Genomic DNA, 18,759 nt, shown 5'->3' on the forward strand with positions numbered 1-18,759 from the left:
ACACAAGGAAGTAGTCCAAAGGGCTGGTCTTCACTATTATAAGAAGAAACGGGAAAAAATAAGACGATGAGATGCCCGGGAAGGAAAATTAGGAGCAGAAAGCTAAAGGCTTGTGGATTCTCATTTGGGCATTTCAGGAGGAAAAGCAGATGCAGCCCCAGACCCAGGACAGGACACTTCCCTCAGAAGCTGCCATTTCCTCCTCCTCTTCCTCCTGCTCTGTCATCTCTGGGGATGTTACGCTGCAAACACACTTCTGAGTTTTGAGAAAATACTTTGGAGGGCATCAACACAGCTCTTTAACCTGCAACCACTGCTCCTACAGACAGAAGGACCTTGAAAAGCTGAGAAGACCAACCTCTCCTGTCCTCTGTCTCAGGAGAGATTCAGGAACAATCAATTCCTACCTGAAGACCAGCCTGTGAACTAATTTCTTGACTGTTCTCTCCTCATAGAGAGCTCCTAACACTGCCCACACAGACGATGTGAGCTGACTGACTTCCCCTGTCCAAATCCAGCTAGACCAACCCTGTTGCCTCTCTGCGGACGAAGCCAGGGCTCAGCTCTCATAGATGGATCAGGAGGCACATCCTTAACCCGGGCCTCCCCTTAGAATCCCCTGGAGCACTTTCTAGACACCACAGTGATGCTTCCACAGGACCAACACAGAACTCTGTTGGGAGGGCATCAGTGAGGTCATTTCCTGACACTGGTCACGTGATCCTGATGGGAAACCAGATGGAAACCACTTGGCTAAAGACTCTTTCTGAACCATTTCAATAAATACAAATCCCTGGTGGTCAGGTCCCCATTCCAAGAAGTTATCAATCTGCAGGTCTACAGTGTGGCCATTACTGGAGTCATCAGCAAATCCCATTTTTTTCTGATGTTTCTTCCCCCAAACCAACATTCAGGAGTCCTGAGCTCAAAGCCTCACACTCACCATACCTAAGACCTCTCTGTAGGGGAGGATTTAGGGCAGGAATTTCTGAGAGGTCAAAACTAGAATCAGGCAGAGAAAACACCAGTTCTTGCAGTTTAGTCTTTAGAAGTTACGCTGGGTGAGGTGCTCTGGGCTTCCGAGGCTGAGTGTGAATTAATCCATTCAAACCAAAACAAAGAATCTGGTGAGCAGTATGAGGGTGTCATTGAAGCGGGGCTTGTAAAGTAGACCCTGGGGTTCAGCAAGCCTGTTGATCTCATGGAAGGTGGTCATCTAGAGCAGGTGCTCACAGGACTGGCTGCTGTGAGTTCAAGGAACTGCAGGCTGCCTGCTGCCCAGACAGATGCTGAGGCAGCAACAGCATGGAGCAGCTTAGGGAAACTGTCAACAATATTCACTTTTTGATATAAGGATATGAAATGTGTGACTTTCACAGCTTCACAGCTTACCAAACAAAGCCTAGGAAGCACTTAGGAAGCATGGTATACACTAATTCCATGCCTTTTCCAGGAAGAGTTTCTAATACGTTTCTGTGTTATCATAGAAGCTGTCTACATTTCAACATTGTCAAGTAATAATCATGACTTGTGTTGATATTATAAAGCTACATCAATATTGCAGTGAACTGTCATTGTGTTTTTCTTACAAATCAAGGATATTACTATTGAAACTTTAGAACCAACTTCTATCTTACTTTAATACATGGAAAGATTAAATGATCACTTACATCATGGCAACTTCCAGATATTTCACATCAATGCCAAACACCTCCATTTAGATGGTCATTGTCTATTTTACATTATGGTATCCTTCGTCTTCATATGGAGAATAGATAGAAATGGTTGTAGCACAATATAGAAAGGCTAATCTTTAATAAACCATAAAAAATGTTTCCAAACACAGTAGAAAGCTTAGTATGGATTGAGTGTTGAATTACATTCATGTCAAAGAATCTCAAATCATGTCATTATAAACAAGCATACAAATGGCAATCCCTTCCAGTACTATTGTCTGGAAAATCCTATACACACAGGAGCCTGGTAGGCTACAGTCTATGGGGTCGCAAAGAGTTGGACACAACTGAGCGACTTCACTTTCATTTTCATACATGCATTGCTAAGAATTGTAACTTTCTAACCATCAACCTTCATCTCACGATTCATGCCAATATGTCCATTTTCCATGTGTTTTAACTATGGAGTACTTCCTACAGTCATTCTACTTCAGAGAAACTTCTGAAAACAAGATTGATGAAATGCCTTCTATTATGCAATCTCTGATATTTATTTCGATTTAACTTTTGATTAAATACTTGATTAGATACATATCGGTTACAGCATTTCCATTGTGTTTTTTTTGTATAAGCTCTTGTGTTTTCTGATCCATGTTTAGGGCAAACCTCTTCCATCAATTGTTCCATTACTAGAGTTTCTCTCCAGTGTGTGTTCTCAGATGTTTAGTGAGATAAGCACTCCGACCAAAGGCTTTGCCACATTCAGTACATTCATAAGGTCTCTCTCCAGTATGTATTCGCCGATGTTGAGTAAGACATGAGTTCTGATAAAAGGCTTTGCCACATTCAGTACATTTATATGGTCTCTCTCCAGTATGCGTGCGCCGATGATAATTAAGATGAGAACACTTCATAAAGGCCTTGCCACATTCTGCACATTTATAACGTCTATCCCCGGTATGAATTCGGTGATGTTGAGTAAGGGTCGAACTCCTAATAAAGGCTTTGCCGCATTCTTTACATTTGAAGGGTTTTTCCCCAGTATGGATTCGATGATGTCGAGTAAGAGCTGCACAACGATGAAAGGCTTTGTTACATTCTTTACATATATAAGGCTTCTCTCCAGTATGGATTCGCTGATGATGGGTTAGATATGAGGAAGTGATAAAGGCTTCGCTACATTCTGTACATTTATAAGGTTTCTCTCCTGTATGAATTCGCCGATGTTGAGTAAGATATGAGTTGTAAGTAAAGGCTTTGCCACACACTGTACATTTGTAAGGTTTCTCTCCAGTGTGAATTCGCTGATGTCGACGAAGAAATGAGGAACAACGAAAGGCTTTGTTACATTCTTTACATATGTAAGGTTTCTCTCCAGTATGAATTCGCTGATGTTCAATAAGTTCTGAGTTGTAAGTAAAGGATTTGGTACATTCTGTACATTTAAAAGGTTTCTCTCCAGCATGAATTCGCTGATGTCGAGTAAGAAATGAGGAACAACGAAAGGCTTTGTTACATTCTTTACATATATAAGGTTTCTCGCCAGTATGAATTCGCTGATGTTCAATAAGTTCTGAGTTGTAAGTAAAGGCTTTGCTACATTCTGTACATTTATAAGGTTTCTCTCCAGCATGAATTCGCTGATGTCGACTAAGAAGTAAGTGACAGTTAAATGCTTTCCTACATTCTGTACACTTGAAAGGTTTCCTTCCTGTATGAAGTTTCCTATGTCTACTTAGACTGGATGACTTACTAAACACTTTCTCACGTATCTTACACTTGTTTTCTTTCTGTGGATTCTGAACAATGTCCTGTTGAGTAAGGTCTGAACAGTGATTAGAAACCTTACTATATTCACTACAAGTCTTCTCTCCAGTACAAGTACTCTTCTCTAGAGAAAAACCTGACATTTGATCAAAGGTATTTCTACATTTATTACTTTTAGAATCCTTGTTTGAAGATTTGGGTCCCTGATGTTTCATAAGGTTTGAGTCTCCTTCAACTGCATACCTAGTTTCATTGCCTGAATATCTTCTCAGTCCACCATAAATATTCTTGTAATTATCGGAGCTGGAGCTCTTACTTAAGGTCAGACTCATTTTATTATATATGGAAAGTTGTTGTGTATTAACCATATCACGATATGTATTGAACAATGATGGTTGGATTGCATCTCTTCCATTATCATCAACATTATAGATCTTGGAATGGAGAGAAAATATCTCTTGGGGAAAGAAAAATGACCCCCTGCTCACGGATCCATCAAATTGATTAGACTGTGAGTTTTCACATTCATTGTTAAATTGTAGGTGTTCAGACACGCTTGAATGTATGTTTAGTTGAAGCCTTCGTTCAGAATGAGTATTTGCAGTAGAGACTAGATTATCTTCCAGATTTTCCACATTTTCTTTTAGAGAACACATATGTTTCAAAAAAGGATGGAAATCTCTTAAACACTTACACTTCTCAGCAGATGTTGAAGACTGAAGTTGGTGTTTTTCCCAATTTGACTCACGCTGCTCATTTCTTTTGCCAGTAATGTTAGCATTATGTGTCACTGTCTCCATTTCTTTATGTCCATAGAAACATCCTCTCTGTCTTTCATTTACCCTCGTATATTCCCGATCTTTCATTAAATTTAAGTTTCTGAGGTGAAATATTTGATATATTCCTAGGTTTCCTTTTGGGAATACTTCTGCTAACACTGGATTCTTTGGCATCAAATTCTGGGTGTCTTGTGGAGACACAGCTGAAAGATACCAAAAAACAAGTAATTTTACCTGCTATTCTCAGTGAATATCTTTAAAGATTTAGAGAAAATTGATGACCACAGCTAGTTTGAAAATAAAATAGAGACGGAAGTATCAAGATGCCAGAGGCTTAGGCAGATGTGGAGATCATAACTCTCTCCACAAATGAATGAGAAATGGAACAATTCTCACAGAGCCCAGCTGAACACTAGCAGAGGCCCTTGGAAATCTGAAAGGACAAGAAAGATTCCTGCTCTGCAGGGTAGGACAAAAGAAAGAAGGAAAAAGAAGAGGAGAGGAAGTGGGTTGGGGCCTGCAACCCTGTGGGGAGATGAAAGTGAGGAGAGGTCTCCATATCTGAGGAAGCCCCTCACTGGGGGAGCTCAGTTTGGACAGAAGGAGAGCCTCATTCTCTGTGGGAAAAGAACATGGCAACCAGGGTGTGGTACCAGGACAGAGTGAGACCTGCACACAGGGTACTGACCCCAGCCCTGCCCACCCAGCCTTAGAGGCATGTCCAGCAATGCAGACAAGAGCTGGGTGCTGAAAGGTGGAGTTTGGAGAGCATACCGAGGCAGAGGACTGCAGTTGGCTGTGAGGAAACATCCTGAAGGGACTGGAGTGAGGCAGGAGCTCTGCAAACAGGATGCTTGTGGTGAAGCCTGAACCACCATACAGCAGAGCACCATTGGTGAGTGATGCCCAAAAAAGAAGCCCATCGTATCTCCTGTCCCTTGTGCCCGCCCCTGCTAGCCAAGGACTACGAATAACTCTACCCATGTAGGTCTTTTGAGCCCCCAGCCACGGCCTCCCCCATCGACATCCTCCACAATCAGCAGAATCCTGTGCTCTGGAGCAGCCTCAGGAGAAGACAGCTGTGAGTTGACCATATGCACAGAAGGAGCAGAAAGCACAGGTGAATCCCAGGGATAAAGAAGAAAAGCTGAAACCTCTCCTTGCAGCAACACAAGCCACGGTCTTACACCCATGACCAGCTTTGCAACCTCAGTCCCTACAGAGCATCTGAATCAACGACCAGGGCTCTCTCATTCATGGCAGGTATAGCTTTAGTAGCTGCAGACTTTCTGGGCTCCTGCACGAGGGGGCGGGCCAGGACAGAGCCTGAGCTGTCCCGTCGCACCACAGCGGGTCCTGCTCCACGCTCAGTGCAATCCCAGGACCTGACTTCACTGAAACTATGCTGGTGACCTTGTGAAAACAACAGCTGAGAGACACCAGGGCCATGTGCCATCACTCCCATGGTTAAGGTGAGCCAAGAGCAGTGCCAACACTACATAACATGAGAACTTGCAGAACGCGTGAGAGGCGACACCAGAGCACACCCTGAGGTGAACATCCCCAGAGGAATAATACTCAGTGACTTCTCTCCCAGTGGGTGTGCTCCAATCCCACCTGCCTCGCACCACAGATCAGAATCACAGTGAAGACTCAGATCTGGGGGCTCTATTCCACCACGCAGGGAGCAGGCCCCACCAGAGAGAGGGCAGTAACAACCACAGAACAAGGGGGAAACACAGCCTTGAATATCCAGGGCAGGCTCTGGTCACAGTTAACAGCAATCAGAGCACAGATCAAGAGAGGATAAAGGCACAAACCTCTGGACCAACCTCATTCACCAAGGTGCAGATACCAGAAGGAAGACTAACTAGGTTGCCGCACTCTTGAAAACAGAGACCACACACAGAACGCTGGACAAAATGAGATGGCAAAGAAATAGGTTATAGGGGAAAAAACAAGATAAAAACCTCCAAGGACCAGTGAATTAAGAGGTTATAGGCAATCTAATGACTACTTCTTCCTTTTAGTCATCTTAAGTGAAGACATCAAACACTTTCACAAATCCTATATGCCTAGTAATTCTTAAATCCACTTCTTGCCACATATGTTTCTGAGAACGGTCTATTAAATGTTTCAATCTAAGAATCATTAATGATAGTGACAGAGAACTAGTCAGAAACTAGGGGAAGCTGAATACAAATAAGATATACTTAATAAAGTACTAGTTTTAAGAAAGTAAATAAGAAGAGAGACTTTCAAACTATGATTGAAAGAGGGAACTCTACTCATTGCTCTGTGGAGACCTAAATGGGAAGGAAATCAATAGGACGGTAAAGACTAGAGATCTCTTTAAGAAAATTAGAGGTACCAGGAATATTGCATGCAAAGATGGGAACAATAAAGGACAGAAATGGGATGGATCTAAAAGAAGCAAAAGATATTAAGAGAAGTTGGAAAAATACATGGAAGAACTATACAAAAAAGATCTTAATGACCGCGATAACCACGATGGTGTGATCACTCACCTAGTAACAGACATCCTGGCATCCAAAGTCAAGTCGGCCTTAGAAGGCATGACTACCAACAAAGCTAGTGCAGGTGATGGAACTGCAGCTGAGCTATTTCAAGTCCTAAAAGATGATAATGCTAAAGTTCTGCACTTGATAAGCCAGCAAATTTGGAAAAGTCAGCAGTGGCCTCAGGAAGGGAAAAGGTTAGTTTTCATTCCAATCACAAAGAAAGGCAATCCCAAAGAACACTCAAACTACTACACAATTTCCCTCATGTTAAACAATAGCAAAGGCTCAAAATTCTCCAAGTGAGGCTGTAACAGTACGTGAACCGAGAGCTTCCAGATGTTCAAGTTGGATTTAGAAATGGCACAGGAACCAGAAAGCAAATTGCCAACATCCCTTAGATCATATAAAAAGCAAGAGGGTTCTGGAGAAACAACGACATCTGCTTTATTGACTACACCACAGCCTTTGATTGTGTGGACAACAAGAAAACTGTGGAAAATTCTTAAAGAGATGGGAACACCAGACTACCTTACCTGCCTCCTGAGAAATCTGTATGCATGTCAACAAGCAACAGTGAACACTGGACATGTGACAATGGAGTGATTCCAAATTGCCAAAGGAGCATGTCAAGGCTGTATACTGTCACCCTGCTTATTTAACTTATATGTACAGTACATCATGTGACATGCCGGGTTGGATGAAAGACAAGCTGGAATCATGATTTCAGGGAGAAATATCCGTAATCTCACATATGCAGACGACACCGCCCTTATAACAGAAAGGGAAGAGGAACTGAGGAGACTCTTGATCAAACTGGAAGAAGAGGCTGAAAAAGCTGGCTTCAAACTCAACCTTCAAAAAGCAAAGATCATGGCATGGTCAGATTGTTTCATGGCAAACAGTGGGAGAAAGAGTGGAAACAGTGAGAGACTATTTTTGGGGGTTTCAAAATCACTGCAGATGGTGACTACTGCCATGAAAGTAAAAGACGCTTGCTCCTGGGAAGAAAAGCTATGACCAACCTAGGCAGCGTATTAAAAAGCAGAAACATTACTTTGCTGACAAAGGTCCATCTAGTCAAAGCTATGGTTTTTCCAGCAGTCATGTATGGATGTGAGAGTTGGACCACGAAGAAAGCTGAGTGCCAAAGAATTGATGCTTTTGAACTGTGGTGTTGGAGAAAACTCTTGAGAGTCCCTTGGACTGCAAGAAGATCACACCACTCCATCCTAAAGGAAATCAGTCCTCAATATTCATTGGAAGGACATGGTGAAGCTGAAGTTCCAATACTTTGGCCACCTGATGCGAAGAACTGACCCACTGAGAAAGACCCTAATCCTGGAAAGACTAAAGATGAGAGGAGAAGGGGATGACAGAGGATGAGATGGTTGCATGGCATCACTGACTCAATGGACATGAGTTTGAGCAGGTTCTGGGAGTTGGTGATGGACAGGGAAGCCTGGCCTGGATTGCAGACTCAGACTCGACTCAGTGACTGAACTGAACTGACTGATATGCATAACTGATTCTCTTTGCTGTAGAGGAGTACAAAATTGGAAAACAGCTATATTCCAATTAGAACTTTTAATAAAGACTTCTTTATATAATCTAAAAATTGTCATAGTCTGAATCAACCATTAATAATGTAGTGGAAAATGTGCTAAGATTTTATGTCAATTTATTTTAAAATACTATGAGGTAATAGAACACCATAAAGTATTAGCATGTTAGGATCAGGGGAAAAACACTAAAGATATTTAATATGAGATCATATAAGGCAAAGAGAAACTTTCAAGTCAACCTGAGATGTGCATTGTTTCATTTTCACCAGGTTTTGCTTTCTGCAGTGAAAAATTACTTGAATTTGAAATTTATTTAGAAGGTCTTATGTGTCACTCCCAGTGGAAAAGAAATTATAAATCAGAGAACAAAAACCTGTCCCCAGTATTCCAAGCAGCTTGGCAGTTTGTCTACCACTCCACTCACACATTTCTGTCTAGAGGTAGAAGGAAACTTTAAAAGGACTGTCATACAGTTGCTCAGAAATGGGCAGTTTTCCTAGGGTCCCCAAGAAATCAAAGAGCAACGAATGAATGCAGTTTGTCACAAGCCAAGAGGAGACTTTTAGGTCACACTGTGATGGAGAAAAGTAATCACTGGAGGTAAATTCATGAATGATTTCAGAGAGAGCATGGGGCAGATGATACATTTCTATGACAGAAGCAGACACAAACGCAGGTTGTCAAAAACTATTTCCATTGAAGCAAATCTTCCAAAGCCAGGTGAGGAAGGATGAGTTCCTTGGTGCTCCTTGGACCTCTCATCTGAGTCATCATCTCCAACCATTCATACCTACCTGGGTAAATGGCTGTTGTCTCCATTCTCCTTATATTCCTGGGATCCTTCAATTGCTCCAGAAAGGTGACTAGGTCCAGCACAGAGACAAGCCCTGTTCATCAGAGAATGGAATATTTGTGTTGTTAGAGATTCATCAGTATCGAATCCAATATGTATTCAGGTGAGACAAAAATGCATTTTCTACTAGCAAATGATTTCCTGAAACACTTTATTCAAAGCCGCTATACAATACTAACAAACACCTAACAATCAGTCCTGAGAATCTGGTCAAGTAGTACTAAGGCAAAAGTAAGTAGTGTCACTGTGAAATTAAGAGAGGGTGCAACTATTTAATACCACAGAACTTACACAATTACCACTAACCTAGAAGGAAGGAGGCAGAGTACATCAAGGAAGAAAAACACCACCAGCATAACGATTCATCATGGAGCCTTTCTTTCTAAACTCAGAAATAACCCATTATCCCCTAGAAAGCAGAGATCTGAAACTACTGTGGGAAGCAGAAAATTTCAGAAGACATTGTAGAAATGACAGAACAAAAACCCAGTGGGTAGATTAGGGATTCTGGAAGGCAGTTATCCTCACCCAAGGAGGCCAGGTTCCCATAATTCTCTAACATCACATCCCTGTACAATTCCCGCTGACCGAGGTCCAGGCATTCCCACTCCTCTTGAGTGAAGTCTATGGCCACATCCTGGAAAGTCAGCCGTCCCTGAAATACAAAGTACAGATGCTATGTGGCCATGGGAAGACTTTCTAATGTGACCCAAGATGAAAACGGCAAGTTCAGAGACCTGGTCGTGAGTTGGTGGCTTGGCTGGTATCATAAAATATATTCTTTTACACAGTAATCTTTTTTATCCAATTTCTAATGTGAACAAAGGAGGATGAGTTATGATCCACAAGCCATTAGAGAAATTATTCTCATCTGAAAGAGCAATTATAAAATAATCAGGGCAACATTACCATATTTATTCTGTGATCAGGAGCACACCATGGCCATGTTTTAAGGATATCAGGATGGCAAAAGTCCAACCATGAGGGGTTACTTTTGTTGAAGAAGAATGAGCTTCGTCTACATGTACCTTAACCTTAAGTAATGCTTATTTACTTCACCAAAGTAACAAAAGATTTTAAAAATGAATATAAATCACTTAAAGGCAAAGAAATTCATAATCTCTTATTGAAAGCTGCATTCTAAGAAAACTTTGTTCTATTAACGTAGAGATTAGACTAAATTCCAGTCTGGTACCAGCTTACCAGATAGCAAACCAAAGTTGTTTATCGGTTAACCTTAGAAAAATCTTTCCATAAATCATGAAGTAGCAGCATTCTTACAAAGGCATCAGAGTGAAAGCATAGAAGGCATGTTTAAATCTGATTAAACTGCAATTGACAGTGTAGCCTGGTCATTGCTGTGACTTGTAACACTTTAACAGGATAAGTAGAATATTATAGTTGACCACATTTTATTAGGGCATATCAGATCTATACAAACTCCACATAATTTTAGGATATCTATATTGGTAACATCCACCATGCAGCATAATCTGAGAAGATTTATCACCCCTTCAACAGTACTTCCCATGTAATTTTACATGTCCAACGAGCCCAGGTCGTTTAATAGCTCCCTGGGATGTCTCAGGGGCCCTCTGAAGCATTCCAAAGGCAGCTAGAAGTCAAGTCATTTAGGAAGTTTTGTGGACAAATATCAAAAGGGGTTTTAACACTCAGTCAGATAAAATCATATAGATCACTGGGAAACAAAGTATTTACTTAGACTAAGTAACAAAGAAGATTTCAAAGGCAAACATAGAAAAGATCACTTCAGAGGTAAAGAAACTTAAAATCCAGTGTCAAAGGCAGCTCAACATCTCAAGAAAACTCATATTTATGCACAAAACTCTTCCCTTGGCATCCACTTTCCATAAAACTTTATCACTTTCTGTATCCATTACTTTGCTCTCCCATCTTGAAAATTCCTCCTGCAAGTCAAACCTACTTCCTCTTCCCTTCATAAAATGTAGTTTCATTCCTCATACCTTCTTTACTGAAAATACACACGCTACATGCTACTTTCCTTAAGCAAGTAAGAACTTAAGCATTCTGTAGATTGGTGAACATAATATCAGTAATAATTAACAACAACAACAAAAATCTAGAGAATATCTCAGGATGGCATCAAGCATTATTCATGAATAGTCTAAAATCTCTAGTTTCTCTGTAAGAGGAAGTTAGTCCTCAGTAATGAATGTTTCAGAATCTTATTTTATTTGGAAATGACCTAGGTGTTCAATAAACTTCTATCACTTAGTTTAGAACAGCCCTAGAAATTCAGGTTACCACAATCTAGAGAATGTTTTAGACCGACATTTCTAAAGTATAATTATTCTTAATAGTTTTATCTAAAAGCTCGTTTCTCTTTTACATTTTCTTTGAAGTGTTTTTTTTTTTTTTCTTTCCTAGAGGTACTATTTTGGTTGACAAACTTGGAACAGATATAAAAATATAACAACATTTAACTTATAATAAACCTAGCGACAATGAAAATACTGTGCTTAATGACTCAAAGACACATCTACATTAGATTAGCAAACAAACATTAATATTAGATATTTAATACTGAATATTCCCCAGTTCACGTGAATGTGAAATTCATTTAGGTTAATTTCTCTTGGAGTTAGAATCGTCTGATTTGTAAGCGCTTACTTTCCTTTCAGTTCAGTTCACTCAGTTGTGTTCGACTCTTTGCGACCCCAAAAATTGCAGCACGCTAGGCCTCCGTGTCAATCACCAACTCCCAAAATTCACTCAAACTCACGTCCATTGAGTCCGTGATGCCATCCAGCCATCTCATCCTCTGTTGTCCTCTTCTCCTCCTGCCCCTAATCCCTCCCAGCATCAGGGTCTTTTCAATGAATCAACTCTTCACATGACCTGGCCCAAGTATTGGAGTTTCAGCTTTAGCATCAGTCCTTCCAATGAACCCGGGGACTGATTTCCTTTAGAATGGACTGGTTGGATCTCCTTGCAGTCAAAGGGACTCTCAAGAGTCTTCTCCAACACCACAGCTCAAAAGCATCAATTCTTCGGCACTTCACCGTCCAACTCTCACATCCATACATGACCACTGGAAAAACCAAAGCCTTGACTAGACGGACCTTTTTTGGCAAAGTAGTGTCTCTGCTTTTCAATATGCGATCTAAGTTGGTCATAACTTTTCTTCCAAGGAGTGTCTTTTAATTTCATGGCTGCACTCACCATCGGCAGTGATCTTGAAGCACAAAAAATAAAGTCTGACATTGTTTCCACTGTTTCCCCATCTATTTCCCATAAAGTGATGGGACCAGATGCCATGTTCTTCGTTTTCTGACTGTTGGGCTTTAAGCCAACTTTCTCACTAAATTAGAACTCATTTACAACTTCAGCATTATTATTAAAAAAAAAAAAAAAAGCGCACAGAGACATACATAAATCCAGACAGACAGACAGACAGAGATCTCATAGTTTCCTGCCTGAGACCCAAAATATCCTTTGACCCTTGTATTTTGTTTGTTTGGCTTGAAGTTCTGTTTTGCCCAAGGCTGAGTCAGGTCTCAGGCAAAATGGGCAGTGTATTTCAAGGACATGGAAAGGGGTAACTTCAAGCTTTTCCCTAGGCAGGCCTTTTAACAAGCTAGTTGGTTTTAAATGCATATGCAAAAAGAAAGCGTTTTGCAGTTTCCAAGGGAAAGAAAATTTCATTTTAACCAGTTTTCTCCAGAGTCTAAAGAATATCAGGGCCATCCTGTGTCAAAAAGTTATCTTACCTTTCTGTAGTCTTAGTTTTATAGCTAAAATATAGACCAAATAATGCTCAAATTGACTCTCATATCAGGGGCATTTCAGCTCTTAAAAATTTTGGAGTGTCCCTCTGGTGGGAAGTGAGGTCTTTGTCCCATCAGAAGAATCTGAAGGGTTAAGGGAATTTGCAGGACTGGGGGAAGCTTGGTCCTTCCCAGCCCTGAAAAACAAGAGTACTCAGAAGGGAATTCTTTAGGGTGTTCCAGAGTGGGGGAAGCTTGGTTCCTTCTCCACTTGAGAGATAAGCTTCCTTAGAAGGGGATTCTTTAGAATCTTAGGACAATTTTGATCCTTCAGGCTTTTGAATATAGAAGACAGACCTGGACCAAAGGGAACCTCAGAATCCTTTCCTAGAGATCATGTGGATATGAAAGGTTGAGGAGGGGCCATCTAGGAAATCTGATGGAGACGGACAGAGAGGGACAGGACACAGGGAGGCAACAGAATGCAAGGAAATTCTGAGTCCTTTCCCTTCTTTTGGCAAAACTTAGGGTGCCATTCAGAGGCCATTTTGGGGGGTTCCCTGTTTGTATTGGAGCCAGGCCTTCTGGAGGGTCAAAAGTTTTCAGTTTCTGAGATGTAGCCAAGGGTTGAGTATGAGAGAGCCTCCTGGGACGTAACAGAACCCACTCTTAGCCTACCTACCATAGAATGGGAGTACTGAGAGTCACTCGCTGACAGAAAGGCGTCCCTTTTCTCCCAGTGATCTATCCATGCGACTATTGCACAAAATGGCCGAGCGTCCCAACAGTTGCATCCGACAGTTAGAGGAGACCACTGAGAACTGTGCAGCTAAGCTACCACGTGACACGAGCAGAGAAAGACAGATTCCTGGGAGCAACCAGGTGACTCACCACTTGGTGATTCCCTGAAACATGGAAGGCACTTTGGGGATGGCTCAGAGGCAACACCCAGCTCCTGTAAATCAATCTGGACCCAAAGGGAAAGAAGTGAAAGTGACAGGGAAGAAGGCTGAGGAATCCGCCTTACAATATATATGGGAGGCGTTGGCCCGGGGACAATGGTTTGTTTTGCTTCAACCAGTATGTGCCTGACATGGTGGACGGAAGTTGTCTTGTTGAGGGGGAATGCCCTTGTGGCCTGATCTGTTCTGTGTGCCCCCTATCCTCACATGGGAGTCTTTCTGTGGCAGGCGCCCTAATGGCTTTTATGTGTCTGACCTGTGCCCACACAATACTGGTTGGTATAGTCCTCAGTTGGAAAAAAGACAAAGGAGAGACCCTCACCCATTCAAGCGGCAGCTGCTCTGGGTGCAGTGAGCAGTGGGGCGTTTGGAATACACCAGAGGGTAACCCTGGCCAGAGTTCCTCAATTGCCACCAGAGCAGTTGCCTTTTGGCAGAGGGTCCCTATGAGAAATGAGAAGCGAGGAGGTGGGGAAGAGACTCCAAGTCCCTGAACAAGCCACCAAAAATGTCATGGTCTGGGTGAGGGTTGGAAAATAATTTCCAGACACGAGACAATACGGGTCTGGTTTTTCAGTTTCTGCATTCTAAAACCCTCCTTGGTTTTATCTGCTCTTCACTCTTTGGGTAACCACAACCTTGGCAGAAAGAATCATTTTAACTATTTAGTATATACTCTATATCTTTGATTGTTTTTATCAGAGTCTTGAAAGTGCAAGAGAAATAACTAAAAATCAGTAATGTTGCTCTTGTACCTTTCGGCACTTATTTTAACATTAAATGGCAGAGCTTAAACTTTACTTCATTTTATGTACTTTAGACTTTAACTAATAAAACACAGACAGAGTCACAGAGACAACTCTAAGAAAAGTTGATAGAAGTTTCTGTAACTGTAAAGAATACTAAAGACAGGAAAAGTTTTAGTCACTCAGTCCTGTCCCATTCTTTGTGACCCCATGGACTCTAACTTGCCAGATTCCTCTGTCCAAGAAATTCCCAAGCAGGAATACTGGAATGGGTAGTCATTCCCTTCTCCAGAAGTTCTTCAAAAAAACAAAGCAAAAAGAAAAGAAGAAAATGAAAACATTGATCAAGTCATGTTAATATTTTCATACATACGGTTCAGTTCAACTGCTCAGTCGAATCTGACTCTTTGTGATCCCATGGCCCACAACACACCAGGCCTCCCTGTCCATCACCGACTCCCAGAGCCTACTCAAACTCATCTCCACTGAGTGCAGACATACACTCAAATGGGGCTATATGCTCATTAAGAGGAAGAGAGAAAAATCTTCATCTCACTAAACTCAGGTAATTTTGAATGGATTAAAATGTACATCATGTTAGAGGATGATACTCTTTATTTGCACTGAGCTGTATTTTAGATTTTAATACAGTTGAGCATACATTAGGACTAATAAGATTCTTGTAAACATTTTGGAAAATACAAAACTGTGATGAGACTCTGTGATGTGAGCATGTAGTGTACTGGAAAAGATCAGGCCTGGGCCTGGGATGAAAACCACCACTCCCAAAACCCAGCATCTCTGCTAAACACACATAAGTGTTCATTTTCCAAAGCAGAAAGGACGTAAGAAGACATGAAGTTACTCCTTTAATTGTGATAGTTTAGGCACATCTGTCTCTTTTTCTTTGCAAGACACCTGTTCAAGTCAAATGGAAAAAAACAAATTCACAGCATGGGAATCTCACAGAAACACCTAAACCTGTCAACATGAGTCATGGGATAAGAAGAACATGGAGGAATGCATTATCACTGCATGGGTATTTTGGCACTACTATGGAAACTATGATCTGAATCTATCATTAAAAAATGTTAGTTTGGGGACTTGGTGATGATTCAGTGACTAAGACCCTGAGCTCCCAATGCATAGAGCTCTGGTTCTTTCCCTGATCAGGAAACCAGATCCCACATGCTGTAGCTAAGAGTTTACATGTCACAACCAAAGAAGCTGAAAATTACAAGGATGACTGAAGATCTTACCTGCCACAAGAAGACCCAGTGCAGCCAAATAAATAAATATTTTAAAAATGTGTTGTAGGTAAATTTCACTTCATACATGCTTTCCCTGATCTGTAGCCTAATGTTGCGTCCTTTAATGGACCAGAAGCTGGTGGTCCAGAGTCCATGATAAGAAAGTCAAAGAGAGAAAGAGGCTGATATTCCCTGGTTTACACTGAGAACCAATAAAGCACTTGACACAGGGCTTGTACCGCTCACGAGGGCACAGGGCATCCTCTCGAAGAGGTCTTGAAAGCCTGGGCGAGAAAGTGAGCTCGCCAGGTCTCCACGCGCCAGAGAATTAGCCTGAGGGAAAGAGATGGAGAGACAGAGAGAAAGAAAGAAAGTCACAGGGACTCAAGCTCTGATGGAATAAGGGTGCTTCAATGATCTTTGTGTGAACATACACAGGCTGTTAAGGAATTTCTTTGACAATGGTAAAGATCAGAAAACCCAACGTATAGCAACCATTACCAAGGAAACACGGAATGAACAATGGTCATAAGGTCAGAAGACAACCCACATCTCAAGAGGGAGGGTCGTGACTAGGGAGATTTACCGAAGGGAAAGAGTTTACTGAAGGAAATCCATACATGCGATTCATCTCATTATCTCAGTCCTGGGAGCAGGACTGAACTGGTGTTATCCTATAATATGACTTTTACACAGCAATATTTTCTACCATAATCCTAACCAAAAAAAAAAAAGATGAGAAATGACCCACACACCATTTCAGAAACTATTCTGATCTGGAAAAGAAATGATAAAATAATCAGAACAACATGGGCATATTTATTTTTGAGTGCTGTATTTGTATGACACAGGATGAATTGTCTATCAAGGAAACAGGCATACTCTGACCCAAGAGTTCTTGAGTGGGAGAAATGTGCCATTTATTTTAGCAAGCTTAATTTTTTTCAGAGTATTGTTAACAAGCTTCTTTTAACTAGTGATGTCCAAAATTCTGCTCCATGAATGACTTTTTTTAATAGTTATGAAATACAATAGTAAGGTAAGCATTCATATTTACTTTTGAACTTCAAGTGTTTTACAAATTTTACAGAGCAAATATGATAGCATCCTCAGTAGCAACAATCATTTTAACTATTTAGGATATACTATGTATTTTTTTGAGAGTTTTCACAGAGGCTTGGATGTGTAACGGAAATAATTTAAAATCAATTATGTTGTTGCTCCACCTTTTTGCAAATATGTAGCAAACATTCCTTAAACAGCTTAGATTTACTTCACTTTATGTACTCTAAACTTTAACTAATAATACACAGACAAATATTTAGGGACAACTCTAAAGAAAGTTCATAGAAGTTTCTCTAACTGTGAAGAATACAAAATACAAAAAAATAACTGATCAAATCATATGAACATTTTCATGCATACATATATTAAATGGAATTATATATTCATTTCACTAAAATGAAATAATCTAAGGCCAAGAAAAATATGTAAGAACAATTTTCAAAGGTTAGAATAAATAAAAATATTCAGGAAATGATGATGGCTTTTATATAAACCTAGGTTTCTGCCTGCACACACAGATGCATACATAAAGACACTTAAGGTAAAAGGAACCTTCCATAAGTAACAGATCTTTTAGAAGAAACATTTTTAACCCACATTTTTTTTTAAACTCAAGTGTATTTTAGCATTTATGGTAAAACAAACATTTACAAATTGTGTGTGAATGCGTGCTAAGTCACATCAATCATGTCTAACACTTTGGGACCGCACTGTAGCCATCCAGACTCCTCCGTGCATGGGATTTCCCAGGCAAGAATACTGGAGGGGGCTGACATTTCCTTCTCCAGGGGACCTTCCCAACCCAGGGATCAAACCCAGTTCTCCTGCATTGGCAGGCGGATTCTTTACCACTGAGCCACCTGGGTTCGCTGAAAACATTGTTTTCTCTTTAGTAAGAATGATCAAAACCAACTATGAGAAACAGTCTACATTTTATTAGCAAATATACCATGACACCTATTTAGAACACATTTCCAGACCTATGTGCAAAAATGTAAACCTTTATTGAAGCACATAAAGTCTGAAAATCACAAGTTTTACTTGGAAGATGTGGTGACATAAAGACTTCAGTGACTGCAATTTCAGAACAATTCAAACTCAAAACAAACGTGGATATTTCAAATATAAGTCTCAGCTGTATCTAGGAGAGCCAACATAATTTTGAATTTAAAAGTGAAAAAAACCTAAATAGAGGGAAATTACAGATTTCTGTAATTATAATCTGTAAATCTGTAATTCTGCCAAATTACAGATGAAGTTATGACTGTATAGACTAGTGAAACTTCAAAATATATGAAGCAAAATAGCTACAAGGTAGCCAAGGAAGCTCACTTAAAGAGAGACTTAGACATTATTTTGAACAATAAAATAGAAGGTAAACACAACAAAATATTTTTAAATAATGCAATTAGGTGAGGTATTCCAAGGTAACAACAAAAATCAGAGGGGAAAAAAAAATCAAAGGGCATAAAAGAAAGATTTAGGTTTCAGCATTGTGTAATAAAGAATGTAAGAACTTGCCTGATGGTCCAGTGGTGAGAAATCTGCCTGTCAATGCAGCAGATGTGAGTTCCATCTCTGGTCAGGGAAGATCCCACATGCCTTGAAGCAACTAAGCTAGTGTGCTACAATTACTAAAGCCCACCTGCTCCAGAGCCTGCCAGTTATTAATACAACGACTGAACCAGTGCCTTAGAGCCAGAGCTCCACAACACGATAGTAGCATCTCCTAATCACAACAGAGAAAGCCCAAGTGCATCAGCAAAAGCCCAGTATAGACAGAAATAAATAAATACTAAAACTAACAACAACAACAAAAAGATTTGAC

The 18,759-nt window shown here is 40.6% G+C and overlaps 1 protein-coding gene across 1 annotated transcript in view; it reads right to left on the reverse strand.

Annotated features, from left to right (window-relative positions):
- Positions 1 to 2,365: 2,365 nt before the first annotated feature.
- Positions 2,366 to 18,759, reverse strand: part of LOC138096930 (zinc finger protein 724-like) — a 32,171-nt gene continuing 15,777 nt past the window's right edge. The window contains 5 exon segments of the mRNA XM_068993165.1: positions 2,366 to 3,132; positions 3,202 to 4,425; positions 9,101 to 9,193; positions 9,688 to 9,814; positions 16,068 to 16,199. Of these exon segments, the coding sequence (XP_068849266.1) occupies positions 2,366 to 3,132; positions 3,202 to 4,425; positions 9,101 to 9,193; positions 9,688 to 9,814; positions 16,068 to 16,199 (2,343 nt within the window).

Source organism: Capricornis sumatraensis, chromosome 20, assembly GCF_032405125.1.
Source record: "Capricornis sumatraensis isolate serow.1 chromosome 20, serow.2, whole genome shotgun sequence".
In the NCBI taxonomy this organism is placed as follows: Eukaryota; Metazoa; Chordata; class Mammalia; order Artiodactyla; family Bovidae; genus Capricornis; species Capricornis sumatraensis.